Here is a 13,533-nt window from a genome sequence, read left to right as displayed (position 1 = left end):
ATCGTTCAGAAACACAATGAAGGCTTTGTAATTTGTAAGTAAGAAGTTTTCATAAAAAAAAAGACAACAAAGAAAAAGTTAGGAGCCAACTATTGTGGAATAAAAAAATACTTCAGGTATGATTAAAAACAAACAATACTCTTACGATACAAACAGAAAGTAAACCGAATATTCATTCTCGATTTCAAAAGCAAACAATAACAGTGGAAAAGACTCGTGAAAACTCGTAGTCATCGTATATATATATATATATATATATATATATATATATATATATATATATATATATATATATATATATATATATATATATATATATATATATATATATATATATATATATATATATATATATATATATATATATATATATATATACAGTATATATATATATATATATATATATATATATATATATATATATATATATATATATATATATATATATATATATATATATATATATATTACAGGGAATTTGTGTAGCCAGTGACTTCATGAAATCCCTAATACTTTTAGGAAGTTTATGTAATTTTACTGTTTCACTCGGGGGTTTCACGTAATCTCTAAAATTCCTAGGGATTTCAGGAAATCCCAAAAATTTCGTCACTGGTTTTACGCTAACTTACTGGTTGATGTCAGTCCACTGTTAGCCTGCCTTCTAGCAACATGTCTTCAACCAGTGTGGAAGAAAAATTCAATCAGGAGCTGTTCAAACGATACAGAGACAATCAGAAATATCTTATTCCCAAGGCACACTACTACGTGGTATGCGCTGGACAAGTGTCACAGGCAGAGAGAACGGTGAAACGAAGTCATGTTAATCTGAAAGCTGGTGAACCACGGGACAATGTTGCCGTCTCCATTCCTGCTGGCTGTACATCTTGGTAGGGGAGACCCACGTAATATGCTTGGTGTTATCATAGGCAGAGATCTGGATACTGACTTATACAGGATTGCTGTGAAGGTCGGAATTTTGAGTGGACAGTACTTTAGAAACTAATTTGACTTATGCCTCCAGCGTCTACTGACGGAGCAGGATGTGAACGGTGAAAAGATTGTCATTACGCTCTGCTGTTATTGCTCAGTCAGCTTATGTTGGACAAGGGTTAAAAAATGCAACTGTAGTGGTCCAAAAAAGTGTCAGACAAACTGTTGTAAATGTTTTAAAGCCAAACTAAAATGTAACTCACGTTGATGATGATGTAATACACGTGTATGTTTTATGGTATTTTAATGTACCTTTCTTTACATGTTATGGCATTTCAGTGTAATTTTTAATATATGAGTAGAATGTGATGCAGTTCTATGTTCTTTTTCACTGTCCAGAATGCATGATATAATGCACAAGTGCGACGCATGACACTATACTCGTAATGTACCTGTGCTGAAGTTTTATATTTTAGGGATTACGTGAAACCCCCGAGTGAAACAATAATTACATGACCTTACTAAAAGTTTTAGGGATTTCATGAAATCACTGGTTGCACAAATTCCCTGTAACATATTATGTGTCGTAAATTCTTCAGCAGACGGAAGGCTGATCACCACGACGAGCAGCACATCTTGTCTTCTACTCCTCAGTTAAACCCCTTTTTTACTTTCTCATTTATTCTAATATTTATTGTTATCCTGCCATTTTGGTCTCTGACGTCCCATGTCACTGGTAGTTATTCTGACAGTCTATTTAGTGGTTCATACATAAGTGTGTGTGTGTGTGTGTGTGTGTGTGTGTGTGTGTGTGTGTCCACGAATGATAATCTTTAATTTGGTTTAATTTGCTTTAACGTTATTAGTTATCAAGTACCACCATTACTTATTGAGGAAAAATAAATAAAATACTTGCATTAGGCAGTGAACTGGGCGAGGAAAAGTTAGATGATTCTCTGATGATGGACTGTAAGAGTTGGCCTTAACTTTGACGGTACGATACTGACACACGGAGAGATTGAGAATGAGTCTAGGAGGAACTTTGGGACCGTCCATGAATTATTACACACACAATGACAGGTGGGAGCTTGAGGCCACTCCACAGTTGGAAGCTTTGGATAAAATTACGCTGGGTCTCGTTGGGTTTTCTATATAGTATACGGACCAAATTACTGTTTTTAATTATTGGGATTGTCTTTGGAAGGACAACTTGTTAATTATTTCTTACTTATCAATCACGTTACTTGTTCTCTTGACTCCTTACCCAACAAAAACAAAATCATTGCCGGTTAGTAATGGTCAGGAGAGGCGATATATATACTTTAGCTACCTAAACCTAACTTAAACCTCTCCCTTCCCCACCTCACAAAAAGAGAAATAAATTAACCGGCCTTTGTGAATATACTTTCCCTCAATTACTCCTTCAAAATTTATATTCGCCTTCAGCTCACAGTCGAGTGGGGTAAAACCTTCATGTCAGGAGGGGGAAAATTTTACTCCATTTAGAAAACAATACAATATGCTGGATTCAGAGATACATGTGTGTAGTGAGGGAGGAATAGTGTGGTGAAGGAGGGTGTAGGTGATTGTGAGGGAGACCGTTGGTATGGTGAAGTATGGTGCAGTAAATTAAGAAAGTTATGTAATGCTGAGAGATATAGCATTAGTGTTTCTCATGTTTCAGCTACTTCAGTTCTTCTTGCGCTTCGGGTCATCGGCAGATTTATCATATGATGCAGTTATAAGACAGTACAATATGTCCAATCTTAGTTATTTAACATTTAAACATTATGTTATCTTATAGGACAAACATTACATCTTAATATTTCTGATTATTTGACCGAATATTTAACAACTTCATTCCAGTAAAATTTCAACTCAGAAACTATGATTCACTCTGAGAATTTTTAAGAAGTTCTACCGCTCCTCATTTAAATTCTGTGTGAATATTTATTTTATTTATTTTTTGGTAAAGGTTTTCCGTTATCGTGAGTTTTCTTCCTATTTTGAGAAATTCCTGACTAATAACAAGAACAAGTCTCATCCATACACACACACACACAGGGTATCACAAAAGGAAGTAATGAAAAAATATGTTTAATAATATTCTAAATAATTATCATCGAAGAAGATAAAGACGCCCCCTTCCCCTCCACCCACCAGGAAGTTCACAACGGACTAAGTCTTCCGTTTCGCTGCGATAAGAAAGATAAGAAAAAAAAATGATATTCTTAACGGAAGAAAGAGATCCATTATAATTTTTTACTTTTATAATGCACAAAATTTTGCCACCAGTTAGGATCAATTTTTGTTTCTGTCTTCATCATTACGAATCATTTGTCATGTTTTTTATCTAACATTATTCGTAAATTTTTAGAGAATTTCACATTAAGATGAAAATAAAGGAGAGACTATCCAATAAGCAAGAGTACTTTTCATCTGGACATCATTATGCAGCTGACAAAATCTTTACTAATTAAAAAGAAATATTTTTCCACAATCTCATTTACAAAAGGAAAAATAAAGAATTAATCAATAATAAATGTACTTTCTTTACTGTAACAAACTTTCAGCCTCTTGTATAATAACTTTCTAATACCAGTGAAGTTCAAACTCTTAGAACACTGAGTAAGAGACAGAGTTACCGAATACCACAAGATATCAGACCTGCTTTATGATAACTAAACAACCTTCATTCACTATCATGGCAGGTTGTTTACGTATCTGTGAACATAATTATGGGTGTTTCTGCACAAATTCCTTGATCGTGGCTCCTCTTTATGCACTGGGGGACTTTGTGAAGGAAACTTTATATTGGTGGAAGCTAAGACTCACCCTGTATGCCAAGAATTGTATAAAATGCCTTGTAATATCATCAGTAGATCAGTTAATTGTCATTGGAGTTTGTTTATGTAGCTTTGATTGGCTTAAAAAGTCCTTGTAGCGCAGTGGTTCTTGTTTCCAGTTACCATTCAGAGGCCAGGGGTGTGAATCCTTGGCTAGTGAGGTATTGTTAGTATAGTAAAGTTCACGAGCATTTAATTATATATGGAAAGAATTACTATGAAATGTCACTAAAATAACCAAATAAGAATATTGTGTCCATCTTTAATCTCGTCACTTTTTTTGTCAGTCCACCCTCAGTTTCAGTCCACCATATAGAAAAAAAATCCAATAAACCAATTCCTCCATTCTGGGTGTTTTCATGTCCTCCCTGCCACCTGACGAACGTATAGAAACCCAACAAAAACTTTCATGCATGGCAACATTTTTTTCTACATCTGGAAAGAAAACAAAAAACAAAAACCTAAAACCATAATCTGGAATCTCATTTTGATCACTGGATATTTCACAGCTGATTAAAGTTTAATCACGAAACAGGGGTTACAATCGGTCACCAACATTAAGCCGATTATATTTCGATTGGGCATTGGGTTTGAATGCGTCAATATTTCATTCTAGGCGGCAGAACACAAAAGTATTTTAATCATCAATTCATCAGACTCATATGTGGGTGGCAAAACTTTAATGAAATATCGTAAAAAAAAAACCCTACAGGACCATTACTCTTTATTATTAACGTCAGTATAAACATTATCCCTGGCTTTGATTAATGCAATATGTGCCACATGTGTGCAAAATAACAATAACTTCTATGAAATCGTTTTGTTAGAAAAAAAAATAGCGCCCTTGAGACACAGAATTTAAAATTACTTTAATGTGCTACTACTGTACACATGTTAATACTGGAGGAAAATATATGTAGTTGCCACCACAGTAGGAATCATTATTATACTGACACAACTATAGGAACCACTATTACAGCTACTGGAGGGACCAATATCTAGTGTACGGTAAGTTGATCCCCTACGCCAGATGTCACGTTTCAGACAGCGCAGACACTCCACACTGAATATTTAGTCGTTTTCTATACACCCAACCGTAGGATTTGGTACCCCTTCGCCTTATCTACTCGGTCGCCGCGCCTATAACTCAACTACGAGTAACAGAAGGCTAGGTAAGTAATTCTGTTATTAAAGTATAATATTTTATATATGTTATACAACGTACTTCGAGTGTTAAGCAGTGAGGTATTTATAACTGTTTTTTAGAAGAACTTGCCCCTACATGGGGTTGGTTTCATCGGCTCTGGCAGATGTCAGAGCGGGTTTATACGAAATGACACTCTCGGGCAAACAACGGGGTAATCATATAACCTAGCGAGACTGTCAATGTTGTAAATTTTAATAAAATATAAAGTTGGTCTAAATATTTCATTAAGCTATTCAATCATTTCTACTGAACTAATAGTCAGAACTTAGACGACTAATGGAGAAGCAAATAATTTATCCCTGATCCACTTTGTTTATTAATTTACATACTATTAATACAATCACAACTTGTCTGTGCTTAAATCTCAATCACAGAGTTTACGATATTTGATGGAGGGCGAGGCCGAACTACAAGATGTGGCTGCGGGGCCCTTTTGGTACATAGGGGCCCCTACGATATTGCCCAGGGGTCCGTAGTTACACACGTACATTCTGCTCACACCACCCATGAAAGGGGTATAGTACACTGCCCCACATCCCACTTCTCGTGTCTCTCCCCATATCATCTGTCGAGGGAAGGAAGGAGGGCGGAAATTTAGCATAACAGATCATTATTTGGCTATTATTAGGTTAGGTTAGGTTAGGTTAGGTTAGGTTAGGTTAGGTTAGGTTAGACATAAATAATTGCGAATCACCTGATGATTAGCCCCCAAATCCTTAATGTACGATGCAGTAAATTAGTGTATGGATTATTCACACAATCATACAGTCGAATGCACTGGCTGCTGGCTTCATAATATTACCTACAGTAAATACTAAAGAATACATGTCTATTGAACTTTTATAAAGCTATACGAACACCAAGACACATTTATTTTTCTTTGTATTATTTATATACTGAAGAAAACTTATACAAGGAGCTTCCATACAGGTACACCACTGCTGAAGGGTTGGGGCTCACCTGTGTGTAGTGTGCAGTGTCTGGTTGGTCACCCTGGAACCTGGACACAGAGGTACTGGCTGCCTTAACCACCTCCTCGTACCACTTCTCGATGGCAACGGCCCAGTTCTTATGAGGGAAGAGGAAAGAGGTGACTAAAGATAAACACAGATAATAAACGCGGTGATAATAAAGGAAATTATATGTTTAAATAAATAAAATTCCTTGAGTGTGTCTGGAGCAAAAATATATTCTAAAAAAAATACAAACTAAGTTGAATCAAACTACCCAGAAGGCAAGTAAAGTAATATTAATAAAAGACAATTATAAAAAAAGTATTAAGTAGAGGCAAAAACATATAAAAAATAATTAAACTTTTATATAATTGTGACAAAAATTAAAGGACTTGTGGCATAACGTAATATTATTTAGTACCTAGTAGAAGTTACAGCATGTTATATTTAAGTAACTATTATGTAGCGTAAAGTAAAATACATATGTTATGAAAGTTATGTAGTATTATTGTAAGTAAGATTTTATTTTAGAGGTGAAAGTTAAGTAGCGATTAGTGATACAGCAGTAAAATAGTTGTGTAGCGTTAAATTGCCTTGTTAGAAAGTTCTGAAGCATTACGATCAGCTAAGTACTTGTAGCTGTAAGTAAACGTTATGTCGTGTTCAGTAAAAGTACCGGTAAATAAAACTTAGGTAGACTTAACATTAATCCAAAATATGTGAAGCAATATGTAACCTTATGTAGCGACACACACACACACACACACACACACACACACACACACACACATCATTCAGAAAAGAAAAAAAATTTATCTGTTGCAGGACCTCCCATGCATTTATATATGAGAATAATGCTAATTAGTCCTCAGAAAGAAAGTGTTAGAGAGAGAGAGAGAGAGAGAGAGAGAGAGAGAAGGTTTCACTCTCACGAGGTATGGGGTGAGATAATAAAGGTTAGTAATGCTTCAACAATAAGCTGAAAACAAACGGAACAACGACCAGGGAGTGTAGGGATGATGGTCTGAATATCAATAGAGTAAATTAAAATATCTGTCGAATGATGAATGGAATATTGAACGACGGACAAGAAGGGGAGGAACGAGTGTGGCTGTTGCATCATTGAGAGGGTTGTGTAGCCTGGGAGGGGAATTATTTTAATCGAGGAGGCGTGAGGAGGAGCTGGATGCATGCCTGATAATAAAAGCAAGGATACCAGTGAGGAAAGACGTGGTTTTTGTGAAGAGTATGTAAAGTGATCAAGTGTCTAGGTGGATATAACCTACTTCAGGACACACCAGAATATACAGTATGTCGGGGAGAATTTTTGAGGTTGGAGTTGGATGAATTCTCTCCTTCCTCCCCACTTCCCCTAACATTGTCATGCCATGCACTTCACACTCTCCCTGCATAATCTCTCAGTTACTCATATTTATGATCTGGGAAAGTGGCAGAGAAGCTAAAAACTTGGAGAACCAACATCTGCTTTTATAGAAACTCACCAATCATATAAAGTTGAGCTAAATAAGTTCTCTGTCACTTTATCGGGAACCAGAAGTCACGAATCTTTAACTTATTGTAAGGGGTCTATAGTAATGAAAGTCATACAGCGACATACACACACACTATACACCCATACAAAGACATACAAATTCACTAAACTTTGAAAGAAAAAAAAAACCTGCCGGCTGGAGTCACTATCGCATGGTACAGGGTGTAAAGTACTCTGATGTCGAGGTTAATTATAGCATCATAATGTTTACGCTACAGTACTTACGGAGACAGAGTTCTTATCCCAGAGGTAATAGAGATTCTGGCCTACATCATAGTCCCGGGAGCAGATCTTGCGCTTGTTGACCCCGTCGTGCTCATACAAACACTGGCTGGCCCAGGCCTGTGCAAGAACCGGACAGAAAGAGACATAGACAAATATACAGAAACAGAGATAATATATGTGAATTTCATAACAAAGAAAAGGTTATTATTTTACTGGTCAAATCGCCAGTTGCCTTTTAAAGCTTAATCAGCAAATATCCTGCGAAAATATTATCAAATGACCCTTAACATAATCATTGTAAGTTTGACACCATTATGGGCTATGATACACTACCTGAGCCACAGTTGCTAGTTCGTCATTCCAGAGGAGGACCTTCATGTTGGCTGCAGGAGGCTGAGGGCCCGGCTGTCCCCTCGTTTCTTCGCACCAGCCACCTATGAGAGAGACACATCCACACCACTCACTGAGGGGCTGCTGTGAGCACTAAGTTAACCACATAATAACAATATCTCTCTCCCTCTTCCTTTAATGAGACGATGAGAGACTGGAGAAGAATATAGATCGGGAAAATGAAGAGATAAGTCAAAAGAAAGTTAATTTTATTGAAAACTGAAGCAGGTGAAGAGAACAAGAGCGTAATAAGAGAACAAAAGGCGACTCATCTCCAGTGAATAAAAGAATCAATTGTGATACTGTACAGTACAATCATTAATGAGGAGTACGTGTGATCCTCAGCGTTAATCAGTCTTTAACGAGGCTAATTAATTCGGTTATCTACCCTTAAACAACTCACCTGCCAAGTCTTATCAATATCTTTATACTGGTTTTAATGTCTTTAGATTTTGTTTCTTTCTTGCACTTTCAACTATGAATTTATCTTATATATTCAAATGTGACTTAAACTAGTGGACGTAATTCTCCAAATTTTGATCAGTTTGTATTTCGTTTTCTTCTAAATCAAATTTTAGATTTCATTGGAATCCGTAAACCTGTTGAAACATTTAATGCTCTCTGATTGTCAGTCTTGCGTACAAAAACAAAAACCTTCTCTTTTCTACGAAGGTTACGACAATGTTAAATGAAAGACAATGACGTCTCCAAAATAATGCAATATGTCTTCCTCACCAAATATCACTTCACAACCTTCTCCCCCTCCCCGACCCTGTCCTCCCCAGCATATGTAAATGACGGGAGAGAACAGTTTGCTTGAATCAGTGAACACGAGACTGTCACCAGGTATCTTGACGCAAAGTGGCATCTGAATTTAACTTGTCAATGTATAAAATGATAAAGGTGTCGGAGTATGTGAAGAAAATTGAAATAAAACCAAACCATGAGCTTCGTTAATTAAAAGACCATTCTGTAAGAATACCTCAACTTGCTCCATAACAGTTATCATGTGAGGGAACTTCATTGACTTCGTTTCCCTTCTCAGGAACCAACGGAAATAGGAGTTTCTGTTTGAGTTAAAGATGAAAGCGAAATTGGTGCCTTTGATTCACATATAGACAACTCCACTTCAGGAACAGTGTGCCTCAAGTCCTCCTTTCATCGGTATAATGATGGTGAAGAAAACTCCCCAAAAATAAGGTGTAGCATTTCCTTTGTACGAAACAGTTGCTGTGACGATTACTAAAAAAAAGTAATCATAAAAGTTTTTTCCAAGAGGAATAATGTACCACAAGTATGAATGCAATCACCTGGATAGTTACAAAGTGAATATATCGTCCAAATACACAAGGAATGACGAATAATTGGTTATTATATAAGCTGACTTAGACCTTGGGCAATATACAGCAGTAGGTAAACTCATATAAGATAAGCATATCTCTCGTTATAAACAAGAGTAACACATTTTTATCTCTGAGACAACAAGTTTGATTATAATGTGACTTAAGGTCTGAGAAGATAAGCAAGTACGGCTGATAAGAATCTCTGGGAATGACTGATATTTTGTTGCTATAAATTGCCGCGTATAACAGTGAAACATTGAAGAGAGAAGAGATACGTTAACGTGTTAGTAGTAAAAAACTTGAATACTGGATTGATGTGATAGCTTAAAGGAAAAACTATTCCTTCATGATAATTTTAATAATAATAATAATAATAATAATAATAATAATAATAATAATAATAATAATAGATAAAATAGTCCATACTCTATATGCTTTTAACTAGATGAGACAATATGGAGTTAAGATACACGTACACACTATGGAGTATATTACTAAAGTACATATTTTTTTTCCCAGCTAGTATATAATCATGCTTCACGGGCGTAAGCTTCTCCTAGGAAATATAATAATGTAAACAGCCCCCCTTAGCGATCAATAATTTTTTCTGACAGGACATTAATCCAAAAGGTTGGAAACATTAAACGAAAATGAAAGTTTGTAAAAGAAACAAGTTGAAAAACAAATAATACATGGATATAACGCACACACACATAAATTTAAGCTGAAAAATTAGAGGCTGATATAATTCTAGAAAACAAAAAAATAATTATTCGGGGAAAGGAAAGTCATGGCAGGTGTTTACAGAAGCAGGATCCAGTTCTAATTTACCAACGCAAACAATGTCCTGTAGATGAGAAATAAGTAACTTCCATATTACTACATCAGGTTATAAACACCTGATGGATGCTACTGATTTCGTTAATACCATTAAGGCCAGTAAATGACCTCTAGAACTATGAGGCCCAAATGGAGTCGTTAGGTCGGTGAACGATCATAACCATTCAACTTAGTAGCTTAAAAGTTTCATAGTTGGGCAGAGAGGAGAGCAGGTAAAGGCTCGTAACACTTCGAACCCAATAGATAACACGTTATAATCATGTTTCAATCCGCAAATTCCTACCAATCTAGAAATTCCAACGTGGGATGTTGGAGGTAAGCCAGGTCACTCACTCACCTGCCCGGCCAGTTAATGGGATTTCAAGATTCATTATTCCATTTGTGTCCTGATTAAACGCGCGAATAATCTGTGAGACCTAAACCAATTGAATGGAGGTGATCATACTTGTCCGTGTCTTAGTGCACATCATGATACAGCGGGATACACATCGTTCAGTAGACAGGTGGTCGTTTCCTGCACTGCCCACTAGTTGTCTCGTACACACATTAGGAGTTATAGATAGTTGCAGCATAATATTTGTAGGACTAAATAGAGTTTACGACAAAATAAGGACGTATGTAGAATCAAGGAGAAAATTAATCGATTGAATACCGGTGTGTATTTACGATATTACACTTATATTGTGTATGTAACGATACAGTAAGAATAATGATATTAAACCTACACTTGCACAGATCAACTTACAACAAGTGTGCAAAATGACCTATGTTTGAAACGACCAGGCTTCCAGACGTAATAAAGTGAAGTCTCTCTATTAAATGTCAGTTGAAGAAAGCAAAGGTTCTCTCACCCATGCATTGTAACCACGAAGTTATATTTTGTGGCATTAATAACTTTAATAATAATAAATAACATATTCTCAGTCGCCCAAAAGTTAAGCAGCGTTGTCACTGGCTACAGACTGAAAAGCTTTAAAGGATCTGAGTTTAAACAAAACAAACTCCTAGAAAACTTCTTTGTGAATCTGAACTTTGATTCAAAAGAATTCTCCCCCTAGGGAGGAAATTAAATCCTCTAACCGGGAAACTACGATAAGACAAGGCAGCCACACTGATGACTCTAATTTCTTTCAATATTTTAATTGGGACTGGGGTTAGAGCTGTGTGGCAAGACATAACTGTTTGTTGCACAAACCATGTGCAGAGTAAGAGCAGGATCAACAAATATTTCTCCAAGCTTCTGCTGCACTTCTGGCAGTACAAGGTCACCTGGATTCTGCTAAACGACATGGATCTCTTATGCTGTAAATTGTTTCTGATGTTTAAATCTCTGTCTTGTTCTCTTCACTATCTCTCGAACAACTTCCCTCCCGTGCATAATTCTGTATTTTACTCCCTCTGTGCTGACGAATGACTCACTCTCCGTAGCATCTCATTGTTACCTTCTTATAGACTAGTCGTCAGGATCCTCTAACTGTCTACTACATTCTTAAAACATAACTACAAATAATTCACGACTATGGTGTTCGAGAACTGACCTTAGACCTGAAGGTGTTATGTACCCTAAGAATTTCTTCCTTTTCCTCCTGGGACACTCAGCCTGATGACGTTGCACTCCGTATCTGCTTGAGTGTCATGGTATGTTCAGAGTGGAATGATGAATAATCTGGCTGGTTGATCTGTTGTGGTGGGCGCTGTTGTCTTGCTTGATGGTTGACTCAGTTGTCTTAGCGATGGTTGATTCTGTTGTGGTGGGCGCAGTTGTCCTAGCAGTGGTTGACTCAGTTGTCTTAGCAGTGGTTGATTCTGTTGTGGTGGGCGCTGTTGTCTGGTGGTGGCTCAGTTGTCTTATAAGATGGTGATTCTGTTGTTTTGGGGTGTATATGATTCTGTTGTCTTAGGGGTGTATGATTCTGTTGTCTTGGGTGTATGATTCGTTGTCTTAGGTTATGATTGTTGTCTAGGGTTATGTTCGTTGTCTTGGGGTGTAGTCTTGTCTTGGGTGTATGATTCTGTTGTCTTAGGGGTGTATGATTCTGTTGTCTTAGGGGTGTATGATTCAGTTGTGGGTGGGATCTTGTTGTCTTGGTGTATGGTGAGTTGTCTTAGTTGTGATTCAGTTGTCTTAGGGGTGTATGATTCAGTTGTCTTAGGGGTGTATGATTCAGTTGTCTTGGGGTGTGTGATTCATTTGTCTTGGTTGTATGGTTGATTTGTCTTGGGGTGTATGATTCGGTGTCTTAGGGGTGTATGATTCAGTTGTCTTCAGGTTTATGATTCAGTTGTATAGAAGGCTTCCCAGAAGCAGATAATAGGGAAAAGGTTGATTCAGATGTCTTAGGGGTGTATGATTCAGTTGTCTTAGGGGTGTATGATTCCAGTTGTCTTAGTGTTATGATTCAGTTGTCTTAGGGATGTATGATTCTGTTGTCTTAGGGGTGTATGATTCAGTTGTCTTAGGGGTGTCTGATTCAGTTGTCTTGGGGTGTATGATTCAGTTGTCTTAGGGGTGTATGATTCAGGTTGTCTTAGAGGCGTATGATTCAGTTGTCTTTGGGGTGTATGATTCAGTTGTCTTAGGGGTGTATGATTCAGTTGTCTTGGGGTTCAGTTGTCTTAGGGGTGTATGATTCAGTTGTCTTGGGGTGTATGATTCAGTTGTCTTAGGGATATGATTCAATTGTCTTAAGAGTGTATGATTCAGTTGTCTTAGGGCGTATGATTCAGTTGTCTTTGGGGTGTATGATTCAGTTGTCTTAGGGGTGTATGATTCTAGTTGTCTTAGGGTGTATGATTCTGTTGTCTTAGGGGTGTATGATTCTGTTGTCTTAGGGTGTATGATTCTGTTGTCTTGGGTGTATATTCAGATTGTCTTGAATTGTGATTGATTTGTCTTAGGGTGTATGATTCAGTTGTCTTTAGGGTGTATGGATTCAGTTGTCTTAGGGTGCATGATTCAGTTGTTCTGGGGGTGTATGATTCAGTTGTCTTAGGGGTGTATGATTCAGCTGTCTTAGGGGTGTATGATTCAGTTGTCTTAGGGGTGTATGATTCTGTTGTCTTGGGGATGTATGATTCTGTTGTCTTAGAGGTGTATGATTCAGTTGCTTTAGGAGTGTATGATTCAGCTGTCTTAGGGGTGTATGATTCAGTTGTCTTAGGGGTGTATGATTCAGTTGTCTTAGGGGCGTAAGATTCAGTTGTCTTCGGGGTGTATGATTCAGTTGTCTTAGAGGCGTATGATTCA

General features: G+C 37.0%; 1 protein-coding gene across 1 annotated transcript; it reads right to left on the bottom strand.

The window, feature by feature from the left end:
- Window positions 1–5,281: 5,281 nt before the first annotated feature.
- Window positions 5,282–11,899, bottom strand: LOC121874673 (venom allergen 5.02-like). Its single transcript, XM_042378905.1, has 5 exons — window positions 11,825–11,899; window positions 8,047–8,147; window positions 7,714–7,830; window positions 5,944–6,051; window positions 5,282–5,548 (listed from the first exon to the last, which is right to left on the bottom strand). The coding sequence occupies exons 2-5, from the start codon at window positions 8,089–8,091 to the stop codon at window positions 5,348–5,350; spliced, it is 471 nt and encodes a 156-aa protein (XP_042234839.1). The 5' UTR covers window positions 8,092–8,147; window positions 11,825–11,899; the 3' UTR covers window positions 5,282–5,347.
- Window positions 11,900–13,533: the final 1,634 nt, after the last annotated feature.

Source organism: Homarus americanus, unplaced genomic scaffold (assembly GCF_018991925.1).
Source record: "Homarus americanus isolate GMGI-L3 unplaced genomic scaffold, GMGI_Hamer_2.0 scaffold34360, whole genome shotgun sequence".
In the NCBI taxonomy this organism is placed as follows: Eukaryota; Metazoa; Arthropoda; class Malacostraca; order Decapoda; family Nephropidae; genus Homarus; species Homarus americanus.
This window is presented reverse-complemented; position numbering and strand designations above follow the sequence as displayed.